This window comes from Triticum urartu, chromosome 1 (genome assembly GCF_003073215.2).
Source record: "Triticum urartu cultivar G1812 chromosome 1, Tu2.1, whole genome shotgun sequence".
NCBI lineage: Eukaryota > Viridiplantae > Streptophyta > Magnoliopsida > Poales > Poaceae > Triticum > Triticum urartu.
The window spans coordinates 372,166,893-372,191,229 of NC_053022.1; the positions used below are offsets into that span (position 1 = coordinate 372,166,893).

At 43.5% G+C, this 24,337-nt stretch overlaps 1 protein-coding gene across 1 annotated transcript; it reads right to left on the reverse strand.

The window, feature by feature from the left end:
- Positions 1-22,558: 22,558 nt before the first annotated feature.
- LOC125513216 (expansin-B6-like) lies at positions 22,559-24,033 on the reverse strand. Its single transcript, XM_048678256.1, has 3 exons — positions 23,725-24,033; positions 23,511-23,620; positions 22,559-23,431 (listed from the first exon to the last, which is right to left on the reverse strand). The coding sequence occupies exons 1-3, from the start codon at positions 23,915-23,917 to the stop codon at positions 22,922-22,924; spliced, it is 813 nt and encodes a 270-aa protein (XP_048534213.1). The 5' UTR covers positions 23,918-24,033; the 3' UTR covers positions 22,559-22,921.
- Positions 24,034-24,337: the final 304 nt, after the last annotated feature.

The following is a 24,337-nucleotide window of genomic DNA, read 5'->3' on the forward strand; positions in this document are numbered from 1 at the left end:
ATATAAACTTGAGCTACCTGTAGATTTTGGGGTTAGTCCCACTTTTAACATTGCAGATTTGAAGCCTTATTTGGGTGAGGAAGATGCGCTTCCGTCGAGGATGACTTCATTTCAAGAAGGGGAGGATGATGAGGACATCAATACCATTGTTACACCCACAGCCCCTACTGTTACATATACTGGAGCAATTACTAGAGCTCGCGCACGCCAATTAAATTACCAGGTACTTTCGTTTCTTGGTAATGATTCTAATGTTCATGAGATTATGATGCTGCCTAAATTGGATACATTTGTTTTGCTTACAAATGAAGGGCCTAGCTTGGAGAAGGATGAACATTGGAGCAAGAACACGCATGGAGTTGATGGCATGCGCAAGGGGATCAAGAACGGAGTTACAAGTGATGATTTCAGGACTTTGAAGCCGCCATAAGAAGTGCATGAAGCCTTGGACGAAATATACAAGATGCCACTTCATAATATTCGTCCATAGGCTATTCTAGGTGCCGCGTCACCTTATTAATGGGCCAGGCCCATGTAATTTCGAAATACTTAAGTATAGGCTATTTTTAGAGTCCGTATGTGTGGGGAAACAAGAGTTAGGGTTGGTTTCGGACCCCACCCTCAAGGGCCACGAAATTCCCTCCTCTTCCTCCATATATACAGCCCTTAGGGCATCGTTTAGACTTTGGGTTTTGTTTAGATTAAAAGTTCTCCATAGCTGCAACTTCGCGTACTTCTTTTGTGTCCAACAACCAGACCAAGACGTCACAGAACCCCACCTTGATCAATAAAGCTTTCATCTTATATTCGCAATATCTCGATTGCAATCTCAGTTTCTTGCTTGTTCTTCGTTTGTTCGCAGGAAACAGACCCTCGTGGTCAGGTTGATCGTGCTCCGGCGTGGTCAATAACCCTCGGAAGTTGGTTTAGCGATTGCTAAGGCACGACGTCTCGCACGTTCGTAGTCGGATCGTCAAGGTCGACTCCCACAGAAAACGATATCCACCATCTCATCGAAACATCGGGACATCTTAGCCTCTATCAATCAATCCAGTAGGAGATAACGCAACAGGCCACTGAATACCTGCACAAACAAACACCAACTTGCACCCAATGCGACAAAGGGGTTGTCAATCCCTTCATGGTTATTTGCAAAGTGAGATCTGATATAGATGGATAAACAGTAAAGTAATATTTTTAGTATTTTGGTTTATAGTTCGGAAAGTAAAAGATTGCAAAGAAAGTAAATCGGAAACTAAAATTGTATATCGAAAACTTATATGATGGAAAATAGAAGATTATATGATGGAAAATAGACCCGGGGGCCATAGGTTTCACTAGACGCTTCTCTCAAGATAGAAAATATTACGGTGGGTGAACAAATTACTGCCGAGCAATTGATAGAAAAGCGCAAAGCTATGACGATATCTAAGGAAATGATCATGAATATAGGTATCACGTCCGGGTCAAGTAGACTGAAACGATTCTGCATCTACTACTATTACTCCACACATTGACCGACTCCTGCCTGCATCTACTGTATTAAGTTCATAAGAACAGAGTAACGCATTAAGTAAGATGGCATGATGTCGCGGAATTAACTCAAGCAATATGATGAAAACCCCATCTTGTTATCCTTGATGGCAAGAATACAATACGTGTCGGTTCCCCTTCTGTCACTAGGATCGAGCACCGCAAGATTGAACCCAAAGCTAAGCACTTCTCCCATTGCAAGAAAAACCAATCTAGTTGGCCAAACCAAACCAATAATTCAAAGAGACTTGCAAAGATATCAAATCATGCATATAAGAATTTAGAGGAGATTCAAATAATATTCATAGATAAGCTGATCATAAATCCACAATTCATCGGATCTCGGAAAACACACCACAAAAAAGTATTACATCGAATAGATCTCCAAGAACATCGAGGAGAACATGGTATTGAGAATCAAAGAGAGAGAAGAAGCCATCTGGCTACTAGCTATGGACACATAGGTCTGTGGTAAACTACTCACGCTTCATCGGAGAGGCAATGGTGTTGATGTAGAATCCCTCCATGATCGAATCCCCCTCCGGCAGGACGTCGAAAAAGGCCCCTAGATGGGATCTCACGGGTACTGAAGGTTGCGGCGGTGAAAAATGGTTTCGTGGCTTCCCTGGAAGGTTTTCGTGCATTTGAGAATATATATAGGTGGAAGAAATAGGTCGGTGGAGTCACGAGGGGCCCACAAGGGTGGGGGCGCGCCCTCCGTCCTTATGGATGCCTCATGGCTTCCTTGACGTGTACTCCAAGTCCTCTAGATGTCTTCTAGTCCAAGAAAAATCATCGCGAAAGTTGCATTTCGTTTGGACTCCGTTTGGTATTCCTTTTCTGCGAAACTCTAGAACAAAGAAAAAAACAGAAACTGGCACTAGGCTCTAGGTTAATAGGTTAGTCCCAAAAATCATATAAAATAGCATATTAATGCATATAAAACATCTAAAATAGATAATACAATTGCATGGAACAATAAAAAATTATAGATACGTTGGAGACGTATCGCGTGCCTCCATGGCCCTAAGACCACCGGAGACGAGGCGGACTGGCAGCGGCGACGGGAGGTAGAGGAACCCTAAGTTATTTTTTGGAAAGGAAGCGGCTAGATATAACACAGGAATAGCTATTTCCCATTGGGCACCTCATATCCATGTTGATGGTTTCAGTAGAGGGTCAATGATCCACTCCATAACGTACTTAGGAGAATGGCTCCATCTGGAATAAAAAATGAATTCCATCAAACTATATTTTGTGTGTGGAATATTGGGGATAGTCAACCATCAGGCTGCTGACTAGGAAAGGAGGTATCGACTCCAACCAACTCTCAATCACCTCCAATGAACAAACTTGTTTGGCACAGAGGTGGGATATGAAGTTGGAGGAGCCAGGAACATGCTAAATATTGAAAGAACTAAGATTCGAATATAAGTCCCCTATTTCCAGGATAAGAGGAGCCACAACCGAATGCGAGTTATGGCAAGAATTCCAGAGGTGCGCAACCTCCAAGCGGTCCATATCCATGATAACATCTCTAAAACCTCTGACCTTAGCAAGCGTGACGCCATCACGAAGAGCCAAAACTTCAACAATCATCGAGTCTATGACCCCATCATGAGGTTTGCCCCACACTCTCAATAAACATGTAGCGGAACGAGCCACCCCCATAGCCCCCTGCACATGTCTGATCTTATTGTTGTGTTCATTGTCAGGGGCGCCAACCATGACCTGACATGGTGAGAGCACGGTCATAAGTGAGCTCAAGAATGACTAGAGTCACCCTGATAATCACCATGTGGACCACATTACTAACGCAATCTTGGCTCACATTACTAACGCAATCTTGGCTCTAGTCTAATCATAAAACCGACGGTCACAAAGAACATCTTGGGTCGTAGTCTTTGGGTGAAGTTTCAGAAGTTTAAAGTCGAACAATTGCTGAGTTTCAACCCAAAAAATTATAGTATGAGAACAATGAATTAAGGCGTGCACCAGGTCTGCCTCCATTACTTCACACAATTTGCATAGCTTTGTTTCACTAATATGCCTCATATGCAAAGAACTTTCATCCGGTAGAATACCTATCAGCACCCTCCACCAGAATATGTCATCACTTTGAGTTCCCAGAGGGCATCTCATAACAGTTTTTCTATCCATGAGGTCCCTCTAGCCGTCCCTTACTCTAGAGTGATATGCTCCTTGTGAGTCACTAGGGCCAATTACGTAAAAAATAATATAGGTGTCTGACTTTTCGAAAGCTCATGACAAAAAGTCCTCTCCACCTCCCTAACTTGGTGAAATGTTCAGGATGGCATCAACATCGGGCAAGAGGAAACATGAATGAACCAATTCCCTCTTCAAAGTCCAGTTATCTATATCTATAAGCTCACTGACTCTGTGGAGAGTTGTATTCCCTAGCTTGAAGATGGGAGTCATAGAGATGGTATCGGGGATCCATTTATCCTACCAGATAGATATGGAAGTTCCATCCCAAATGACTGATTAACCCGAGTTGCAACTATAGGAAATATGCCGTAGAGGCAATAACAAATTGGTTATTATCATATTTCCTTGTTCGTGATAAAGGTTTATTATTCATGCTAGAATTGTATTGACCGGAAACTTAAATACATGTGTGAATACATAAACAAATACTATGTCCCTAGTGAGTCTCTACTAGACTAGCTCGTTGATCAAAGATGGTTAAGGTTTCCTAACCATAGACATGAGTTGTTTGATAATGGGATCACATCATTAGGAGAATGATGTGATGGACAAGACCCAGCCGTAAGCTTAGCATTCGATCATATCACTTGAGTTTATTGCTATAGCTTTCTTCATGTTAAGTATCTATTCCTAAGACCATGAGATCATGCAACTCCCAGATACCGGAGGAATAGTTTGTGTGTTATCAAACATCACTTCATAACTAGGTGATCATAAAGATACTCTACAAGTATCTTCGAAGGTGTCTGTTGGATTGTCATGGACCGAGACTGGGATTTGTCACTTCGTGTGACGGAGAGATATCTCTGGGCCCTCTTAGTAATACAACATCATAAAGAGCTTGCAAGCAATGTGGCTAATGAGTTAGTCACGAGATATTGTATTACGGAACGATTAAAGAGACTTGTCGGTAAAGAGATTGAACTAGGTATGGAGATACCGACGGTCGAATCTCGGACAAGTAACATATCGCTGGACAAAGGGGATTGCCTGCGGGATTAACCGGATCTTTGACATCGTGGTTCAGCCGATAAAAGATCTTCATGGAATATGTAGGAACCAAGATGGGCATCCAGGTTCCGCTATTGGTTATTGACCGGAGAGGTGTCTCGGTCATGTCTACATGATTCTCGAACCCGTAGGGTCCGCATGCTTAACGTTCATTAACGCTAGAGTAATTTTGGGATATGCATGTTGGTGACCGAATGTTGTTCAGAGTCCCAAATGAGATTCCAGACGTCACGAGGAGCTCTGGAATGGTCCGGAGGTAAAGATTTATATATGAAAAGTTGCTTTCAGGGTTCTGGAAAAAGTTTCGGTTTTTTCGGTATTGTACGGGAAAGCTTCCAGAAAATTCCGGAAACTTTTGAAGGAGTCTGGAAGTCCACCAAGGGTTCCAATACGTCCCAAAGGTCACCATGGGCTGAGGGGAGGCGCCCTGGCCTTATTGGGCCAGGCGCACAAGTCCCTCAAGGCCCATGTGGTTGAGAAAGGTGGAAAGTCCACCTGTGTATGGAAAGGAGGGAACTGGACTAGGAGTCTAACTCTTCCCCCTTGGTGCGCCAGCCCTAGGGCTTGGAGGGCTGGTCACCACACCCTCCACCTATATATAGAGGGGAAGGGGCGTCCCCAAGAGGAGATACAAGCCCTTGCCCCCTCTCTCTCCCGTTACATCCTAACTTCTTCGTCTTTGTTGTTTTGGTAGTGCCTGGCGTAGCCCTGCCGGAATCAATCCACCACCATCACACGTCGTCGTGTCGTCGGCGATCCCATCTACTTCTCCTCCCTCGCTTGCTGGATCAAGGAGGAGGAGACGTCATCGAGCCGTACGTGTGTTGAACGCGGAGGTGTCGTCCGTTCGGTACTTCATAGGTTTGGATCGCGATTGGTTCGTGACGAGTACGCCTACATCAACCACGTGAAAACACGCTTCCGCTTAAACGATCTACGAGGGTACGTAGATACACTCTTCCCTCTCATCGCTATACTTCTCCTAGATGGATCTTAGCCAAATAGCTGAGGAAGTTGAAGGGACACTAGCATGCACGAAATATGTCTCAGGACAATATCTAGCTTTCATCGCCCTTGCACACAAGGAGGTAGGCTGAGTTAGGAACCTCCATCCGTATTTTCCCAACAACGCTAGGTTGTAGAAATACACGTCATGGAATCCCATTCCAGCCATAACTTTTGGACATGCGAGTTTGTCCTATGCTCAGAGCAACTCTAGCAGATGCGCTATATTGCCGTTAGACCGGATATTTTCGGTTGTTTTACAGTTTTCGACTTTTTTGGGCCTAAACAAGTGTGGTATAATTCCCTCGGCCCGTAGAAAATGTACGGGCGGCCTGCAAAATTGCCCCCACCGACTTCATCAACATTTCTCTACCAACACAAGAAAAAAATTCCTTTGAGACCAACCTTGAATATTGCAATGGATGCTATCATCATTGTGATCATACTTCGATTCTTTTTTTCTTTTTGCCTTCTCCCTTATGTTTTCCCCACTTTCTTTTTGCCTTCTCCTTTTCATTTTCCCTTTTATTGTCTTCTTTTCTTAAATCACAAAAGAAAATAAAAATCAAATTCGTGATTTTTTAACTCTTGAAGTTTGTTCAAATTCATGATTTTTTCTTCTGAATTCATAAAAGAATTCTGAATTAGCGAACTTTTTTCAAATCCTTGAACTTATCTCAAGTTCAATTTTTTTTAAAGTTCGCGATTTTTTTCTAATCCATTTGCTTTTTTCAAAATCATGAACTCTTTTTTGAAATGCATGCACTTTTTTCAAATTGGGGAACAATTTTCAACTACGCAAACTTTCTCAAATCTGGGAACATTTTTAAATTCATAAACTGTTTCAAACTCATGAACATATTTTTTCGCATCCGTGATTTTTTTTCAATTTTGTCAAATTTTTCTCAAAATCTGGGATCTTTTCGAAAGTCAACCATCGACCGGTTAACCATTGACTGAGAGAACGACGCAGAGGTAGCAACGCCCAAGTGAGAGTGCACGTTAGAAACATCGCGTTGATGGCCGGGCCTACGCAAGCAAGTGCGTGAGCGCGGTTCGCTCCACGGCGCGTTAAGCGCAGACTAGGAGCACTCGCTGGCTATACCTTGCTTCTTGCGCATACGAGCATGAAGTATTCATCGCACATTTATAGCATGTTCATGCAGGTTAAAATAATGTCCATGACATTTTAAGAATGTTAAACACATTTCAAATATACATAGGCTATGTTCTAAATAAAATGTTTATGCAATGTAAAAAAACTAACCCGCAGAAAAATGTTCATAGAATTCAAAGAAAATGCTTGTGAGATATAAAAAAATGTTCACACATTTCACAAAAGAGTTAGTCAAATTTTAAAAAAGGTTCATAAAATATTTTCACAACTTAGAAAGAAATGTTTCATAGCATTCAATCGTAACATTTTAAAATGTCCATGCATTTCAAAGATTTGTAAGCGACATTTTTGGACAATATTTATTCAATGTAAAAAACATACTCGTAATTTTTTGAGAAATGTTTTGTAATTCAATGTGTATGAAAAATATGTATTAAAAAATGCCCAAAACATGTATTTGGACCTGTAAAATGAATAAAAAGAAAATAAAATATGGTAAATGAAAACAAGAACAGAAATGGAAAGAAAACCAGATGGAATGTTATAAAACCGTTTGGTGTTGGTTTGTAGAACCTTCCTAAAACTTAGTGAATGGGCCGGTCCAGTAAGGCAAGAGCGCACCCTGCGCCAGAGGCGAGGCCAGGCTACGTTTTGCAATGAGCGAGATATAGCCCTGACAAGCGATATATAGGCACGCCCATGTGTTGTTGTTCAAGCGCCCATGTACGAATAGGCAGATCCTATTTGACGCTCGTTAGCGTCAAAAGATCGTGCCTTCGCTGAGGCGATCGTCCGGTTGGGCCGGCCCACGTACGGGATTCGCCTGTTATTCGTTCGCTGCTGCTTCCTTTGCTGTTTCCTGCGGGGTTTTTTTTTCGGTTTTCTTCAGTAGTTTTTTTGCTTCGGCTTTTCAATGTTTTGTCCAGTTGGTGATGGTTTTTTTGTTCCTTTTACCTTTCATTTTTTTTACTTTTCTTTTATTTTTCCTTTATGTTTTTTCTTCTCATTTTTTGTGTGTTCACCGCGTATAACAACAATATTCATCGTATATTAAGACATGTTCACCATATATTATGATAAATTTCACCATGCAATATAAAAAAGTTCATTATGTATTATAAAAATGTTCATCATACATTAATAAAATGTTCATGATATATTACAAAACCGTTCACCGTACATTATAAAAAAGTTCATCATGTTTTAAGAATTTGTTCAATGAATACTAAAAACATTTCTCTGTGTATTTGAAATTTGTTCAGCATATTTTACAAAAATATTCAATGTGTATTCGAAAATTATTAAATTAATATTACAAAATGTTCATTGTATATTAAAAAATTGTTCAGTGTATATTATAAAAAAGTTCAACGTAAACTTAAAATTGTTCAGCGTATATAGAATTTTGTTCATGTTTTTCTGTTTTTGTTCACATTTCTTTGTTATAAAGGTTTTTTCTAATTTTGAAATGTGTTCACATTTTCAAACGTTATTCGCATTTATTAAGAAAGATTGTTCATATTTTTTCAAGAAAAACTGAAAATTTTGAAGGAAAAAACGAATATGTCATTACTCCTTTGTACTTATACCTTGGCGCTGCAATCAAGAAGAGCACGGTTGCTACCTCAACTTGGTCCCGACGGTGCTTCCTTCCTCGAGGTAGTGAGTTCGACTCCACGTGTCAACTTAATTTTTTCTTGATTCCCGAAGTTCTACATTGGACGCTGCTAACAGGCCGGCCCGTTTTGCGCGCCCTTTTAGCGAAAGGAGGTCGTATTGACGCACACGGGCGTCGAGCAGGGACTCTCGTACGAATAGGCCACATCCATGGAAAACAGATGCTTATAGCAAAGGCCCACTCGTGCATCTCCTGGATTAGGTCCATTTGTCGATTTTCTAGCTAGGATTTTTTTATTTGGCTTCTTTTTTCTAGTTAAGACCAGGCCCTTACTGCTTTTGCTTGGTTCTTTTTGACTCTTTCCTTGGGTTTCGTTTGTCATTCGGGTTTTCTTTTCTCAAGTTTTTAATTTTACTACTACATTTTAAAAGTATTTTCCGTTTTTATGTATTAACATTTTCCAAATATGGTCATTAAATATTTCAAAAATGCATGGAAATTTTTTAATAAGTGAAAAACATGTTGAATATTTTTTAAATATATGAAAAACATCTTGAATACATGATGAACATGTTTATAAAAAGCACTGAAATTTTTTCAACTACACAACATGCGTTTTTTAATACATGGCGCATTTTTAATTTGTTTTAGAATTTTATTTATTTTAAGTAAAATTTTAGAAATAGTAGGATAAAAAATCTAAGATACTCCACATTGCCGTGTGTGGCCGAGGTAAAAAAAAATTAGGCAATGCTCATGTACTTAGTGGCCGTTTTCCCACCTATTGGAAGCCTTAAGCCGGGGGGGGGGGGGGGTCTCAATCCACCCCTTATGGCCCCGCGCACAAAAAAGGGCCCTGGCATATTACAGATTATAAAAGAAAATCTAGTTTGTTTCTCTGATGATTCTTCGTTCAAGTGTACAACCTCAGACTCAGATACTTGTTACAACCCTAGGTCCCAGGCAGTACATTCCAAGCAGCGGTTACTAGGCAAACTGAGCATAGCTCAGATGATTATGTTTCCTGTGTTGAAACCAACTCATCAGGATTCTAGTTCTAGACTTGGCATTGGTGGTCGCATTTTCTAGATTTATTCCAGAGCTTTCGGCCATGTGCGTTCAATGAAAGAAGATATTGTTGTTGAATACGGAGACGTCTGTGGCGACTTCATCCATTTGAGGAAGTTACAATTCATTATCTCAAAAGTGCTAATATAGGTAGGGTGCGCGTTACTAGCACCCAAGTCGGCGGTGCGAAGTGCGCGCGCGTATGTGACAAATACAAAAATCATAATGTAATTATAGAAAAATGTTCATAGAATTGAAAGAAAATGTTTGTGACACATATAGAAAAGTTCAAGCATTTCTGACATTTTGAACTATTATACAATGAAAAGAATATTTGCATAGTTTATAAAAAAATGTTTCACATCATTCAATTGCAACATTTAAAAAATTTCCGTGCATTTCAAAAAATTTAATATTTTTTAGAAATGATTTATTCAATGTAAATAACATACACATAATTTTTTGTGAAATGTTTTGTACCATTAAAGAAACTTCAATGTGTATTAAAAACATGTACAACATGTATTAAAAATGCTCACAACATGTATTTGAACCTGTAAAATGAATAAAAAGAAAATAGAAAAAATAAACTGGTAAATGAGCACCAAAACAGAGATGAGAACAAAACCAGATAAAATGTTACAAAACCGGTCGGTTTTGGTCTGTAGAACCTTCCTACAACTTGGTTAATGGGCCGGTCCAGTAAGGCAAGAGCGCACTCTGCGCCAGAGGCGAGGTGAGCCTACGTCTCGCAATGATCGAGATATAGCGCTGACATGCGATATTTTTTTTGAGCGGTTATGTATAGGCACGCCCATGTGTTGCCCAACCACCCATTTACGAATAGTTCAAATACAAGGGAAACTGATGCTCATAGCAAACACGCACAAATGTGTCTCCTGTGTTAGGTCCATTTGTTGATTTTCTAGCTAGGATTTTATTTTATTCGGCTTCTTTTTTCTAGTTATGACTAGAACCTTACTGCTTTTATTTGGTTCTTTGTTTCTTTCCTTGGTATTGTTTCTTATTCGGGTTTTATTTTCTCAAATTTTCATTTTTTTTAACATTTTAAGATTATGTTCTATATCTATGTATTACAATTTTCCAAATGTGCTCAATAAATAATTTTAAAATGCATGGTAAACGTTTTTTTAATAGATGATTTTTTTTCAACACATGCTGAATATTTTTTAAATATATGACAAACATTTAGAACACAAGATGAACATGTTTATGAACAAGCACTGAATTTTTTCAACTACACAACATGTATATTTCAAATGCATGGTGCATTTTTTCTATTTTTACTTTTTAAAATAAATTAAGAATTTTTTAAAAATATTTGTGAAGTAAAATTTGAAATATAATTAGAAAAAAAATCTAAGCTACTCAATAGTGTTGTGGGGTGTTTCTATTTGGCGCGTTCAATGCCAATGAAGCTTCCTCGTGCCCACGCGCCATCGGTCGTGAGCCGGCCCATGTACATGGCGAGCGCTCGATCGCATTTCCTGGTCGCGGTCGACAGTTGAGCATTCAATCATTGACTTTTGAAAAATATAATTTGCAAAACCAAAAAGGTCAGTAATTTAAAAATATTAACAGATTTTGAAAAATAGTTCATCAATTTCTAAAAAAGTTCATAAAATTTCAAAAAGAGTTCATCAAATTGGAATTTTTTATGGATTATATATTTTTTTAACAAATTTAAAAATAGTTCATAGATCTTTTTTCCAAAACATCAATTTGACAAAAAGTTTATCAATTTTGAGGAACTAGTTCGTTGTTTTGAAGATTTTGAAAAAAGTTCATCGAACCAGGAAGAAGAAAAAAAGGAAAATTAGTAAAGCTAAAGGAAAAAATAAAAAAGAAAACAGAAAAGAAGAACGAAGAAAAGAAAGAAAAAGATGCAAGTAATCACTTCAGGTTAGTTGGCACTGTGGTTACTATAACGTGCGTTGTTGCAGGAGATGGCATGTTCGATTCGCTCTCCTTTTTGCACAACTAAAAAGCAATAAAAAAGCTAGATGGGCAGGCCCAGCGCGGAAGTGGATGTATGCCCGTTTGTAAAATACACAGAAATGGGCGCCCAAAGCGCGAAATAGGAAATTCCAGTGTTGTGGGTGGCCAAGGTAAGGTTTTTAGGAAAGTCCCGTGTAAGTAGTGGGCGCTTTGTCGTGAGTGGCGTTTTGGCTCATAGGTGTAGTTACACCTATTATGAAATATGTATAAAATACACATTGCAAAATGGTAAAAATCTTGAGAGAAAAAATACCACGTGTACATCTAGACATCCTATGTTCACACACAAAATTTCGGTTAAAAAGGACATTTTTGTGGCATGTATAAAAAAGATTAAACAATGCCCCGTGAATAGCTATGATCAAGCATCGAAAATTGTCTTTTTTACACAAGCCACCAAAAATGTCATTTTTCATCGAAACTTGGTGCACACACATATAATGTCCAGATTTACACGCGGGGTTTTTCTTGGTTTTTTCTAACTTTTTAAAATATGATTTTAGACAATAGGTGCATATACACCTATGAGCCATAGTGAATTTCTGGCGTTTGCCCATCTATTGAACACCTTAAGCCCCAAATAGGGGGTTCCCAAATCCACCCCTTGAGACCCCTCGCACAAAAAAGGGCCCCCGGCATATTCTGGATTAGAAAACATATATTTAAGATTATTTCAAGAAAATTTGGTTGTTCATCTGATGATTCTTTATCCAAGTGTATAACAGTTGAGTTTCCGCAAACTCGAATGTTTTCTATAAGAGAGAAGTGCATATTACACCCCCCAACTCTAGCCCTAGTCTAATATACACCCCCAACTCCAATACCATTTAATATACATCCCCCAACTCTCAAAACTGACCATAATTCAACATCCCCTCCCTGTTGACCGGTTTTGACCCAGTTTGACTGAGTGAACAGTAAAAATGAAATTTTAAAAACCATAAATACTTTTTTTTGGAAAAAATTCAAAAAAGTTCCAAGTTTTTTTCACCGCGTGAACAGTAAATTTTAAAAAATCACCTTTTCATGCTTCAGCATGTTTGGACACCTGAGTAAATTCGAGATGTCCGTAAATTCAATTTTTTTCAAAATTTCAGCTTGGTGAACAGTAAAATCGTTTTTTTGTAAAAACCCTTTTTTTTGCATGGATGATGTTTGAGCGCGTGGTGATTTTTTTGGGATTTTTTCCCGAATTACTGTTCACCATGCTGAAAATTTTGAATTTTTTCGAATTTACGGACATCTCAAATTTACTCACGTGTCCAAACATGTTGAAAAGGTGATTTTTTTAATTTACTGTTCACGTGGTGAAAAAACTTGGAACTTTTTTGAATTTTTTCAAAAAAAAATTGTTTTTTAAGTTTTTATTTTTTTTACTATTCACTCAGTCAAAACCGGTTAAACTGGGTCAAAACCGGTCAACAGGGAGGGGAGGGTTGAATTCTAGCCGGTTTTGAGAGTTGGGGTGTATTTTAGACGGTATTGGAGTTGAGGGGTGTATATTAGACTAGCCCCATAGTTGGGGGGTGTAATATGCACTTCTCTCTTTTTATAACCCTAGGGCCCAGGCAGTACATTTCAGGCAGCAGTTACTAAGCGAACTAAGCATAGCTCAGATGGTTATGTTCTTGTGGTGGAACCAACCCATCAGGGTTCAAGTTCTAGATTTGGCATCAACATGGCAATGGTACCTGCAACCCACGATCTCAGCAGGTAAAAACCGTATTAGGGTAAAAGTTTGGGGAAAACAAATATCCATAGGTTTGTAAATGTGAAAAAATTAAACCCACCAGGTAAGTCAGGGACGGGTATAGGAAGTCAATACCCACACCCGTGTACCCTCATACCCATATACTAATTTCTTCTAGCAGTAGGTTCCATGTGTCATTCAGTAAAGGGCAAAAAACGTAGCCCTAGGCTAACACAGCAGCTAGCCTCAACCCTAACCCCCCCCTTCCCAAGCTTGTCTATTATCTTGTTTAAATGTGTTGATCTTATTTTCGTGAACTAATGATTTTGTCTCTGATTTTGTTGATCTTATCATATAGTCTTCTTTATTTGATTATTTCAAAGCAGGGGCTGCAGAAATATCTTCAATAAAAGTGTAGCGACCCGACCTCAGACGATCAAGTTTCTATGCTTAAGTGTCATCCCTGGATCGGTATGCTGACACACACAATACTCGAGGATTTATAACAGAGGTAAATCACATATATAAAGTAACGTAAATACTATTACCTCAATCCAAATAGTGGAAGTAACAACAAGGTTGTGGATTCTCATCAACACCAACGGTAAAGTTGAGTGTAGAAATCGTAACCCTAACGTATCACTTACTCGTCGTAAGAATCCTGCAACATGAGACGTTGCAACCACAAAAGGTCAGTACATTGAATGTACTGACAAATTCACACCATAGGATAATGCTGAATAATAGCTATCACTACATGCATATTTGGCTGGTGGAGGCTCTAAGTATAAGTTTTGCGAAAAGCCAATTTTTCTCTATAACAAAGGAATATATTTTATCTAACTACAAAATTTGTTGAAAAACATTGAGAATGGTAAATCCCCATCTCAATCCCAATTAAATATGAATAACCCAACAATCTTATTAATTAAAGTGATGAGATCAACATGATAATCCAAGTATCAGAGACTCAAGATGTCCATAACCGGGGACACGACTAACCATGATTAGTTTGTACACTCTGCAGAGGTTTGCGCACTTTTCCCCAAAATACTCGGTCTCCTCCGTTGGATCTCTCGCACTACATGGTGTTTGAGAAACGGATGACCGAGACACAGTCTTTTAGAAGCATTAACTCTAACCCTGGGTAGACAGTACCAACCTACATCACTTACATCTGCTAGCCTACCACTTGAAGATGTCATGTAACATACTCAACTATGCTAGAGCCCATAATAGCTTGTGGCTGCACACGGAAGTTTCTAGCATGAATAATCTTATGATCCCTTTGAGCCTGGGTGGCGAACCATAGGATGATCACACGGGATCCCCAGGATCTCCTAGGACAACACTGGTATATCCCCAGGTGTCCGGGCAAGTCCACTGGTATATCCCCAGGGTGCCCCAACCAATCCACCCAGATATGTATTAAAGTAGCCACCTTAAGTTAAACCTTAGTTAACAATAATCTCTCACAACTTTCATGAATTCTCTCAAACCAATCCACGTCTACGAGCATAGTATAGCAGTATGAGCATAACGTAAAGTAACTTCCAAGGTTTGAATGCAGGACAATAAGTTCCTACCTCATCAACTACTTCCCAATACCCACATGTTATCAAATCCTAACCATGCAATGTTTGAGGGTTGAAACTAATGCATAAAAATTGGGTATGAAAAGAGTATGATCAAAGTGTGAACTTGCCTCGTACTGTTGATGAAGATGATTCACACTCATCACTCCTGATAGTTCTACTCGTCACACTCCGTTCAATCTATCGTAAGCAAGCAATAGTAACCACACATAAGCAATCACACAAAAGATCGGGGAGAACGAAGAAGACAATTCGAAAAACATCAAAAACCAAGCAAATAACTCTTGCAACATAAAACAATTTCTAACAGTACCAAAATTATGTGAATTTGGCCTTATCAAAAAGCTTAGGTCAAGAGCTTCGATTTGCAAAAAAGAATCAACTCAAACGGAGTTATAAAACTCGAGTTACGATCAAACGAAGTTAAAAAACAAAACTATTTGAATTCAAATTTTAAAACTTTCAAAAATATGTTCAAGTTGATTAACTGGATAGAGGGGATCATAACGAAGAAGTGGGCGTTGATTTCGTCTAATTCCGACAAACGAGCAAAAAGTTGTGACCGTTTGAAAACTAGGGGCTAAACTGTAAAATAAAACAACTACAACTAAGTCCCTGGCAGAAAAATAAAAAGAAAAATCTATCGAGCGAACGCTCGCTAACAGAACTAATCTAATGAATATGCTCACTAAAGATCCTAAACGAACGAACGTCCGTTAAACAAAACAGATCGGGTTATTAAGATAAAACCGAGGAAAAAACCAAAATAAACCGGGACGGCTCGACAGTTTTACCGGCGGTTTTCGTCGGTCTTCTTTGTCGACGGCGGCGAAGTCAACGACGAGGCGGGGTGGTGGCTCCGGCGAGCGAGGCAGCTCCGGCGACGACAGTAGGCGGCGCGGGCGTCGGCAGACGGCGCGGTGGCGGCATGCAGCGGCAGGAGGCGGCGGTGCGGCGCGCTTGCGGCGGCGGCGGTTGGTGGCGGTGATCTGCGGCGGTGGGAGGCGAGAGGCGGCGCGGCTCGGAGGAGAAACGTGTCGGGGGCGGCCTACTTATACGAGGCGGGGCGGGGTGCCTTGGGCAAGGGGCAGAGGAGCCCAGCCTCGGCACGGACGTCGAGGTCGGTGGCGGCGGCTCGGGACTCTGTCGCGAGCTCGGGGATGAGTGAGTCGGGCGTGCGGGGCGGCTGGGCCGTGGCCTGGCGAACTGGGCCGGCCCGGTTTGGTCGGTCCCAATGATTTTTTTAAACATTTTCCAAACAAACAAAAATAATAACAACAAAATAAATAGAAATATTATATAGGCATATAATATATCAAAATTTTCAAAAAATATTTTCTCTAACATGAACATTTTTCTAGTGCCAAATAAAAATCCACAAAATTTTAAATAAAGCAAAGAGTGCTACTAATGCAATAAAATTCGACAAAAATCATTTTAAAAATACCAAAATTATTTCAAATTTATTTCTCTCCAATTTTCTGATGTAGAGAATCATTTTACCCTGTTTTCCATTTATTTTATTTTTGGAGAAAAATAATTTGAATAAAACCCAAATAACTCCAAATTGAAAATAATTTCAAAGGGACTTTAAATTTGATTTTTTTAAACTTCCAACTCATATTTCATATGTTTTGAAGAAGTCATTTTATCTTCTCTCATGAAAATCATCGAGTTGCTTAAAGTTTCTGAATTTGAAATATTTTCAAATAAAATTAAAAATCTTTTCAACAACCCTTTTTCATTTATTTAAATGGAAGAAGTCGTGTCATCTTCTCTCTAGATTTTTGTGATGAAATAAATTTGTATTTTTGGAGATCAGAAAGCAAAGTGAAAGTTTTAGGAAAGTCATTTTATTCCCTCTCATTTAACTTTCAAAAAGTTTCGAATTTCACTCAATTTCACTCAAGCAACCACACCATAATCAAATAATCAACCAAATCTATTTATTTAATATAACATTCTAAAATTTAGAATTTTGGGATGTTACAAAAAGAAAATTATAAAATAATTTGTGTCTCTTCTGTTTGTCTTGTAAGTGGGAAAAAGAAGGGAAAACAGATGATGTACGAGATAGTTATGCAGAAATGCTAAAAACACATGGTGAAGGATGAATTAGGTAAGGTGTCCAAGATAGTTATTTTTACCCATGGGTACTATATGAACGGTTTGAAACCCGAGGTGCGGGAATGGGTACGGGTTTGGGCGAAAAATATTGAGACATGTTGGATTTGGACGTCCATTACCCGCATCCGAACCCGGCGGGTGCCATTGTCAATTTGGCACTAGTGATCGCATTTCCTGGATTTAGTTTAGAGCTTTCGGCATGTGCGTTGAGTGGAAGAAGACGTTGTCGTTGGCTACAAATGTGTTTGTTTCTTAATCTGGAGATATTGTATCGGCTCATTATCTCAAAGGTGCTAATATAGATAGGGCATGCGATACTAGCACTCGAGTTGGATGTGCGAAGCGCGCGCGCATATGTGTTCGCTTGTTGCACCCCGACGTATGTAACGAGGGAATGCCACCCTGGACATCATCATCAGTGACATTTCGGTGCGAAATGCCCCTTCCGTTCCGCCCACTCGAAACCACGGAGCCACGACGAAGCACTGAGCAAAGCGCTTTGGCTGGTCATAGTAGGAGTAACTTCGCCGCAAAAAAAATAGTAGGAGTAAGTTAGTTAATAACGTAGCAATTTTCAAGATAAATTTGCTTATGTATCATGTAGTTAATAAGAAGATAGGTGTTTAAAATAACAAGATATGTTACTGTAACATAGCGTTTTTTGAGAAAAGATGAGTCTACAAATTTATAAATGAAGCCACATACGACACTAATACTATGTTACTTTGCATCATGAAAATAATAAGAGTAATTCCAATGGGCCGACCCAAACAGACATGTATTTCGTCCGCTTTTTGTTTGTTTGGGGCGGCGAAACGGACAGCAGCGTCCGCTTTTTGATTTGGGTCTGCATGTGCGCCCAACGGGTGGCTTGACGCATTTTTGCCATGTTCGCCCTAAAATTTCGTCGAACATGTAGCAAACAGCGGGGTTGGCAGTGGCTAGACGGATGATGGCTACAGCGATACAGGCAAGCACTGGCTGTAACCGTAACCCAGGAGGTCTACGTCGTCGAGGTCGGCGGCGCCACTGTTAGCCGTCTCCGAGGAGCTCACCGGCGAGGCATCGACGGAGGAGCTGCAGTACTCCGGGTTGACAGCGCTGGCGCTGTAGTCGGCATCGGCGAAGTCGACGGCATTAGCGCTAGCATTGTCGTCGGCCTCGACGGTGGAGTGGGAGCCGAGCCATATTCGCGTCTTCTGCCCCGGCGCCCGGATCTCCGACACCCACGCGAGCAAGCACTCGACCCGTGCCGGCTGCAGCCTTGCCCGTCCTACACCGGGCCAGCTCCGCCTCGCCTCTGCGCACACACGCCTGTCTCCTGACCCGCGGCCGCACCAGTCGGCTGCGAGTCCGCGCCCGTATGCCCTCCGCGGCCCCCAACGACCGGCTCGTGGTCCCTCTGCCGCCGGCACTCTCCACGCCCGCGGCCGCATCCCGCCAGCTCCGCCCCTCGCCCTTCGCCCGCCGGCTTCACGCGCGCGCGCCGGTCATCCGTCACTGTTCCCGCGCCCGAGTCACTCCTCCTCGCCCCGCCAAGGCTGCTTCGCGCGCCGCCTGCTGCGACCCGGCCGTCCCCGCGCCCCCCAGCCCTGGCTACGCCCCCCAGCAGCCCGCACCCTTCTCCGGCGCTGCCCCGGCTCCGGCCCTTCTCCGACACTGTCGCGGCGTGGTTGGTGGTCTGGAGCAGGGTGGGTGGGTGGGAGAAGAGAGAGGAAAGAAGGAGAGAGATGGGGTGGGTGGTTGGATGACATGTGGGTCACGCAGCACATGCAGTGGGCAGAAGCGGACGGGGAGAGCAACTAAAACGTCCGCTTTGTGTCCGCCGCCAACCCAAACGTGACCCAAATTTGAGACGGAAATGGGTCCGCGTGGACACAAAGCGGGCGTAAAAATAAAAATAGGTCTCTGCGTTGGGCAATCGTTTTTATCCGCGCAGACCCAAACGGACATGCACGGACGAAATGGGTCGCTCCATTGAAGTTGCTCTAACTTAGACTAGTGTCATATGCATGGGAAGCGCACTTTTGGCTCTCGGGTACCCGCGCACCCTATATGCGAAAAAAAATAGTAATTCAAAAAAAGTTCAAAAAATTCCAAATCTTTTTTGGAATCAAACATGATCAGGTATTGTACTCGTATAAAAGATTTGGACAAGAAATGATTTATATTGACTTCACGGTAAAAAAGACAAGTTTATGACGACAATATAGCGTGTATAGTATTTATATATAGCGTTTTTTGCCGAATCTTCGACCCAGGATGCAACGAAAGTCATTCTCTGACGAATCCTTTTTATACTATTACAATACTTGACCATGTTTAATATCAAAAAAGATTTGGAATTTTTTGAACTTTTTTGAATTACTAATTTCATTTTTGCATATAGGGTGCGTTGATACCTAGGTTTTTCTTCATATTTTCTTATATGCATGACACTAGTACAAGTTACTTCTCGCTATGAGCAGCCTTATCCACTGGCAACATGGCATGGCAATGGCAGGGCAGGGCACATCGTCGTCACAGGCGCCCGCGCGGCGCGGGGCAGGCGGCACGCAGTCCACCCGCGGATCACATGCGGATCACATGGAACCGATCGAGCGGGGACAGCGAGCCACAGAAGGAACGAGAGCGAGAGCCCCCGATGGTTACCCGGTCGCTGTTGGGCCGCTCGCCGGGCCAGCAGACCGCGCGCACCCGCCGCAGCCCCCGGCCGTGCTGGTAGTTAGTTAGTGGTCCCTCAGCCGAATGGCTTCGCCCGCGGAGCAAGCTCCGTCTCTGTCTCTTCAATCTGGCCGTATCTAGCAGTGCATCTATTCATCCTATCCCCACGAGGCCACGACACCCGCCGCCGCACCGGATCGGACGCCCCATCCTGATTTTAAGGAGGTGAGATCGGACTTTATTTTACTTTAATCAAATCAAGCCACGTAAACAGGAGCACGGATGAGCACACGATGGAGGAGCAGGCAAGTCTCGTCCGGTCAAAGTGGCATCTCCCTTTTCCCGCAAAGAAGATACGCATCGCCGTTCCGCAACAGCGGACTGTTGTGACCCCGAGGTGAAATCTCCGAGCAAACACAGACGCTCGCGGTCGACGTGCGTATCGTGTTCGTGCACTCTAGCAATCAGTAATCACGGGACGCACTCCGTGATATCTGTATGGAGATAGAACGTGACGGCCATTCCTTCCTTGGGGTAATCCACGATCCCCGATCGTACTTACTTATTGACCATGACCACACGGCCATGCCATGCCACGTGAACTTGTGTGCAGATGCAAACCCGCATGTTCGCTTGCTTAATCCTATAAGCAACGCCAACATGCGCATCCGTGTTTCGTCGTCGACCACCGCACGCTCAACTTCAGGCTAACTGCTCGTCCGGAAAAAGAAAAGAACATCACCTTCATTGCACTGCACGCATTCAAGCCGCAATGTTGCGAGTAAACGTACCACGAGTGAGCCGCAATCCTGGCTCACCGAATCAACGAGCGTGCGTGCACGTCCACGCCTTCCTCACCGACGATGGTGCACAATGGCTAGCTCAGCTCAGCCCGGCGTCGCGCACATGCAACCCAGCGGCCGCGCATGGGTGAGAGTCAGCTCTCAGATAGCGGGTGCGTGCGCGCCACGAGGTACTCATTTTTGAGATGGGCATCGCGGCCACTGGGTCCTCAAGATCTGCTGCAACAGCGCCATTTCGCGTGCCAAGTAGCTATAGCCGAGTAACAAATAGTAGCAGGAGGAAATCCGCGGACAAGTTGGGCGCACCTCACATGCGCCGCAGCCATCGGCGTCCAACTTCTCGCCCTGCACATGCACCTGGCCCATCATGAGTCGGAGTCGGTCACCTTTTGTCCCTTTCACTGGCGAAGTGTTTGGATAAACCCTGACGACGTCGCCTTCTGATAGGCCAGTGCATGTGCCTTTTCTCCTCTGGACCAGCGGGAAAATAAAAGTGAAATTTTGCCGATCATGCAGACTGCTCTGTGCTTAGATATCGGTTGGATGTGCACTCCAAGGTCCGTGTACATCAGCCTGATATGTCCAGACATCGGGTATCCTCTCCTTGGAGCTTGGACTAGGCCACGCTGAGCTCCAAAGAGATAAGAAGATATGTACGACTTTCTTGGGTGGTTTTCACCTTTCAGTTGAGGTACCAGCACAAATGTATGACCATCTTCGTAGACCATATGAGTCTATGAGTTCATGGAATTGCGGAACGTACCGCAATTTCCTCCGTTTTCGGCACAGAGCTAGAGACCCGTCCTCGATCATCGCTAAACGCTACTCCTACTACGTCAACAAGACAAGTTCAGGACAAGACAAAGCTAAACAAGACAAGTTCTTCAGCATATATCACGGCACGCATTCATTAACACCTAGTTCAGTCGTCTGTTGACTCTGTTCCGCGCGCCGCACACCTGCAGTGAATCTACGTACTACCTTAATTGCAGTCAGCCCCTGAGATCAGTGAGGGCGTAAACGCCAGTAATTACGGCGAGAATCTAGAGAAGTCTGAAGGTAGTGTTGGAGTGAATATTAAGCGCGCGGCCATGTTGTCGACTTTCTCATGAAAGGGAGAAATCACCGATGAACATCTGCAGATTACTCTATTCCTTGTCGCAAAAAGAGAACTCCTACACAGCTAAGACTGACGGTTATACTGATGAGCTTTACACGTTTGTTGGCTACACTAATCACTGACTCAAAAATAATCAAGTAAGCTCGCTTTGGTGCTCGTGATGATTATGCTGATACTTTTTCTGGATGGGCAGATCATACAATGAAAACTAATTGGGCCCTTTTGCACACCCTTTGCTCCGACTGATGGCTGGCACTGTTCTGAAAAGCTATCGTACTGTTTATCACAATATCAGCTGAATATCCGCTTGTACTGTAGGAGTACAAAAGTAGCAAACAACTCCGAGCCGCATGACCCCTACATGAATGCATCGCTTGGAGTCCATGAATGGGGCCATGGAGGCAAAATCCTCAATCTTGGAGCTGGTTCATCCGTTATGATGGAACATACTCCCTCCGTCACATAATACAAGCCGTCTTTTGCAAGTTATGAAAATATAAGTATAACTCGGACGTGTCATTGCGAAAATGCAAGCACGAGAACAGGAGACGGCGGCTCACTTGCTCTTCAAATGTCGACACTCGGTGCGGAGTTGGAATATGGTGAATGATTGGGTTGGATGGCATAATCCCGACCCCCTTTCTCGGCGCAACCACGACTCCCATTCTTGAATGGTGGGAGGCGGTCTCTCACCACAACGGCAGAGCGTCTAAATCTACCGCGTCCATTCTCATGCTCGCCTCTTGGCAATTTTGAAACGAGCGCAATGCTAGGATCTTTCGTCATATCTCGACAGAGTTGTAATTCTAGGAGAGTAACGCATTCGTTTCGGCCACGGCCCGTCTCTTTATATATACACACTTTCTTCTCCCTAATGAAATGGCAAAGCTTTTGCCTGGTTTCAAAAAATATATATATGAAAAAGCGGGAGCTGATAAGAAGAGACTCGGAGAAATAAGTAGTAGAAAAAACTGTACGTATATAATTTATAATAACTTGGATTTGGTTACAAACCGGTAGTGTCATCTCATGTATGGTACTCTACACAGAGTCAGTGGGCGGGAGAGCACATGCAAACTATGCCCTCCCGCATTTCCCACACATGCTCAAGACGCTAGACGACGACGACCCCACATATGACACCAGACAGACGGCATCTCGAGCTCCTTGATCCCACGCAAATACAAAAAATAAAATAAGGCAAATGATTTCGATCGGCCGAGCGATTAATTGTACGTAGCCAGCAGAGGGGCCAGACCGCCAGAGCGCATGCACGCATGATGCAGCCGCACGTGGCCGCCCATGGGCCGGTCGGACTCGGATCAGCTGAACTGGACGAAGGAGCGGTAGTCGGTGTTGGGCCTCCAGTTGGCCGGGATGACGTTGTTGGCCACCAGCTTCTTGCCGGAGTCGCTGGTGATGCGCATGGAGAAGGGCCCCTGGAGGCGATGGTTGGAGTCCATCCGCCAGATGGAGCCCCAGGACTCGCGCATCGGCGTCCACGACCCGGAGTTGGCCTCCTTCATGTCCACCTGGATCACGTCGCCGTCCATGTCCTCGTACTCGATCAGCACCGCCAGGTACACCGCGTTGGAGCCGTCCACAACGTGGAAGTTGATCTTGAGGCCCGGGAAGTTGCAGGGCACCCGCCGGAACTGGATGTCGATGATGCCCGAGTGGCGCAGCTTCTCGTTGAGCCCCGGCTTGGCCAGCGCGCCGAAGGCCGTGCCGCTCAGGTCGAAGTGGTACTGCGCCACCGGGTAGTAGTTCATGTCCGTGATCATCACCGTCTCGATTTTGCCGGAGCAGGATTTGTCGCCGCTGCACCGTATCTGAAAGCACAAGGCAAGAAGTCAACACACTGATGACTGATAAGTGTGTGCAGTACAGTGTACTATACAATATACATACCTGGTAGCAGGAGCCGCATCCCTTGCCGTCCTTGAACAGGGGCTGGTTGCCGCAGGAGGTCATGGAGGAGAAGGGGTACTGGTTCACGTGCTTGAAGCCGCACGCGCCGCCTGCATGTACACCACGCCGGTGAACCAAATTGAGCAACGGCATTAGAACAGAGAGCAATCGCTGCATCAAAAGCACCCACACGGCTCGATGGGCAGGCACGTACCGTTGTCGTCGGGCCCGGCGCCGTTGGGCGCTCCGTACCAGGTCGCTCTGGCCGGAAGCCACGCGGAGCTGTAAGACACGGCGGAGGCGTCGAGGTCCGCCGCCCCCGGCTGCTCGGCGGCGGCGCAAGAGGCATACGCGGCAGCAAGCACGGCGGCGAGCGCGACGGCCTTGACAGAGAGTAGCCCGGCCATCTTCAGCTAAGCTGCTAGAGCCTTGTCAGGGTTGCCACTGGGGATGGTAGTAGTGGTGGTGCTCTGCTGTGCTGTGGACTCTGGTCTGTGTCTTGATGGTCCAAGGGGAGGACCTTTGCCGGACTATTTATAGGCAGGCAAAACGAACGGCCGCGGGGCGGGCGGGCGGGCGGGCGGGCGATTGGACCGGCGTCGTCACCCTCACCCACCACCCATCGGCAACGGCCGTTGCACTGCACCGGAGGAGCTGTGGCTCACCGGTCGTATGCTCACATGGGGTTGGGAGGAAATCATGGGGGATTGGAGGCTTCGGTTCACGAGCATCGCCATTATAAAAATCGCATCTCGGCCGCTATGCCATGTTACGTTGGTATGGACAGGTGCGTACCGGCCAATGATTTACCCAAAAATAATCTCTTG

Coding starts and splice junctions, on each gene's coding strand:
- LOC125513216 (XM_048678256.1), bottom strand. CDS start 23,917: ATGGCCGGGCTACTCTCTGTCAAGGCCGTCGCGCTCGCCGCCGTGCTT. Junction 23,621..23,724: donor CGCCGGGCCCGACGACAACG/GTACGTGCCTGC, acceptor GTGTACATGCAG/GCGGCGCGTGCGGCTTCAAG. Junction 23,432..23,510: donor GATGCGGCTCCTGCTACCAG/GTATGTATATTG, acceptor TTGTGCTTTCAG/ATACGGTGCAGCGGCGACAA.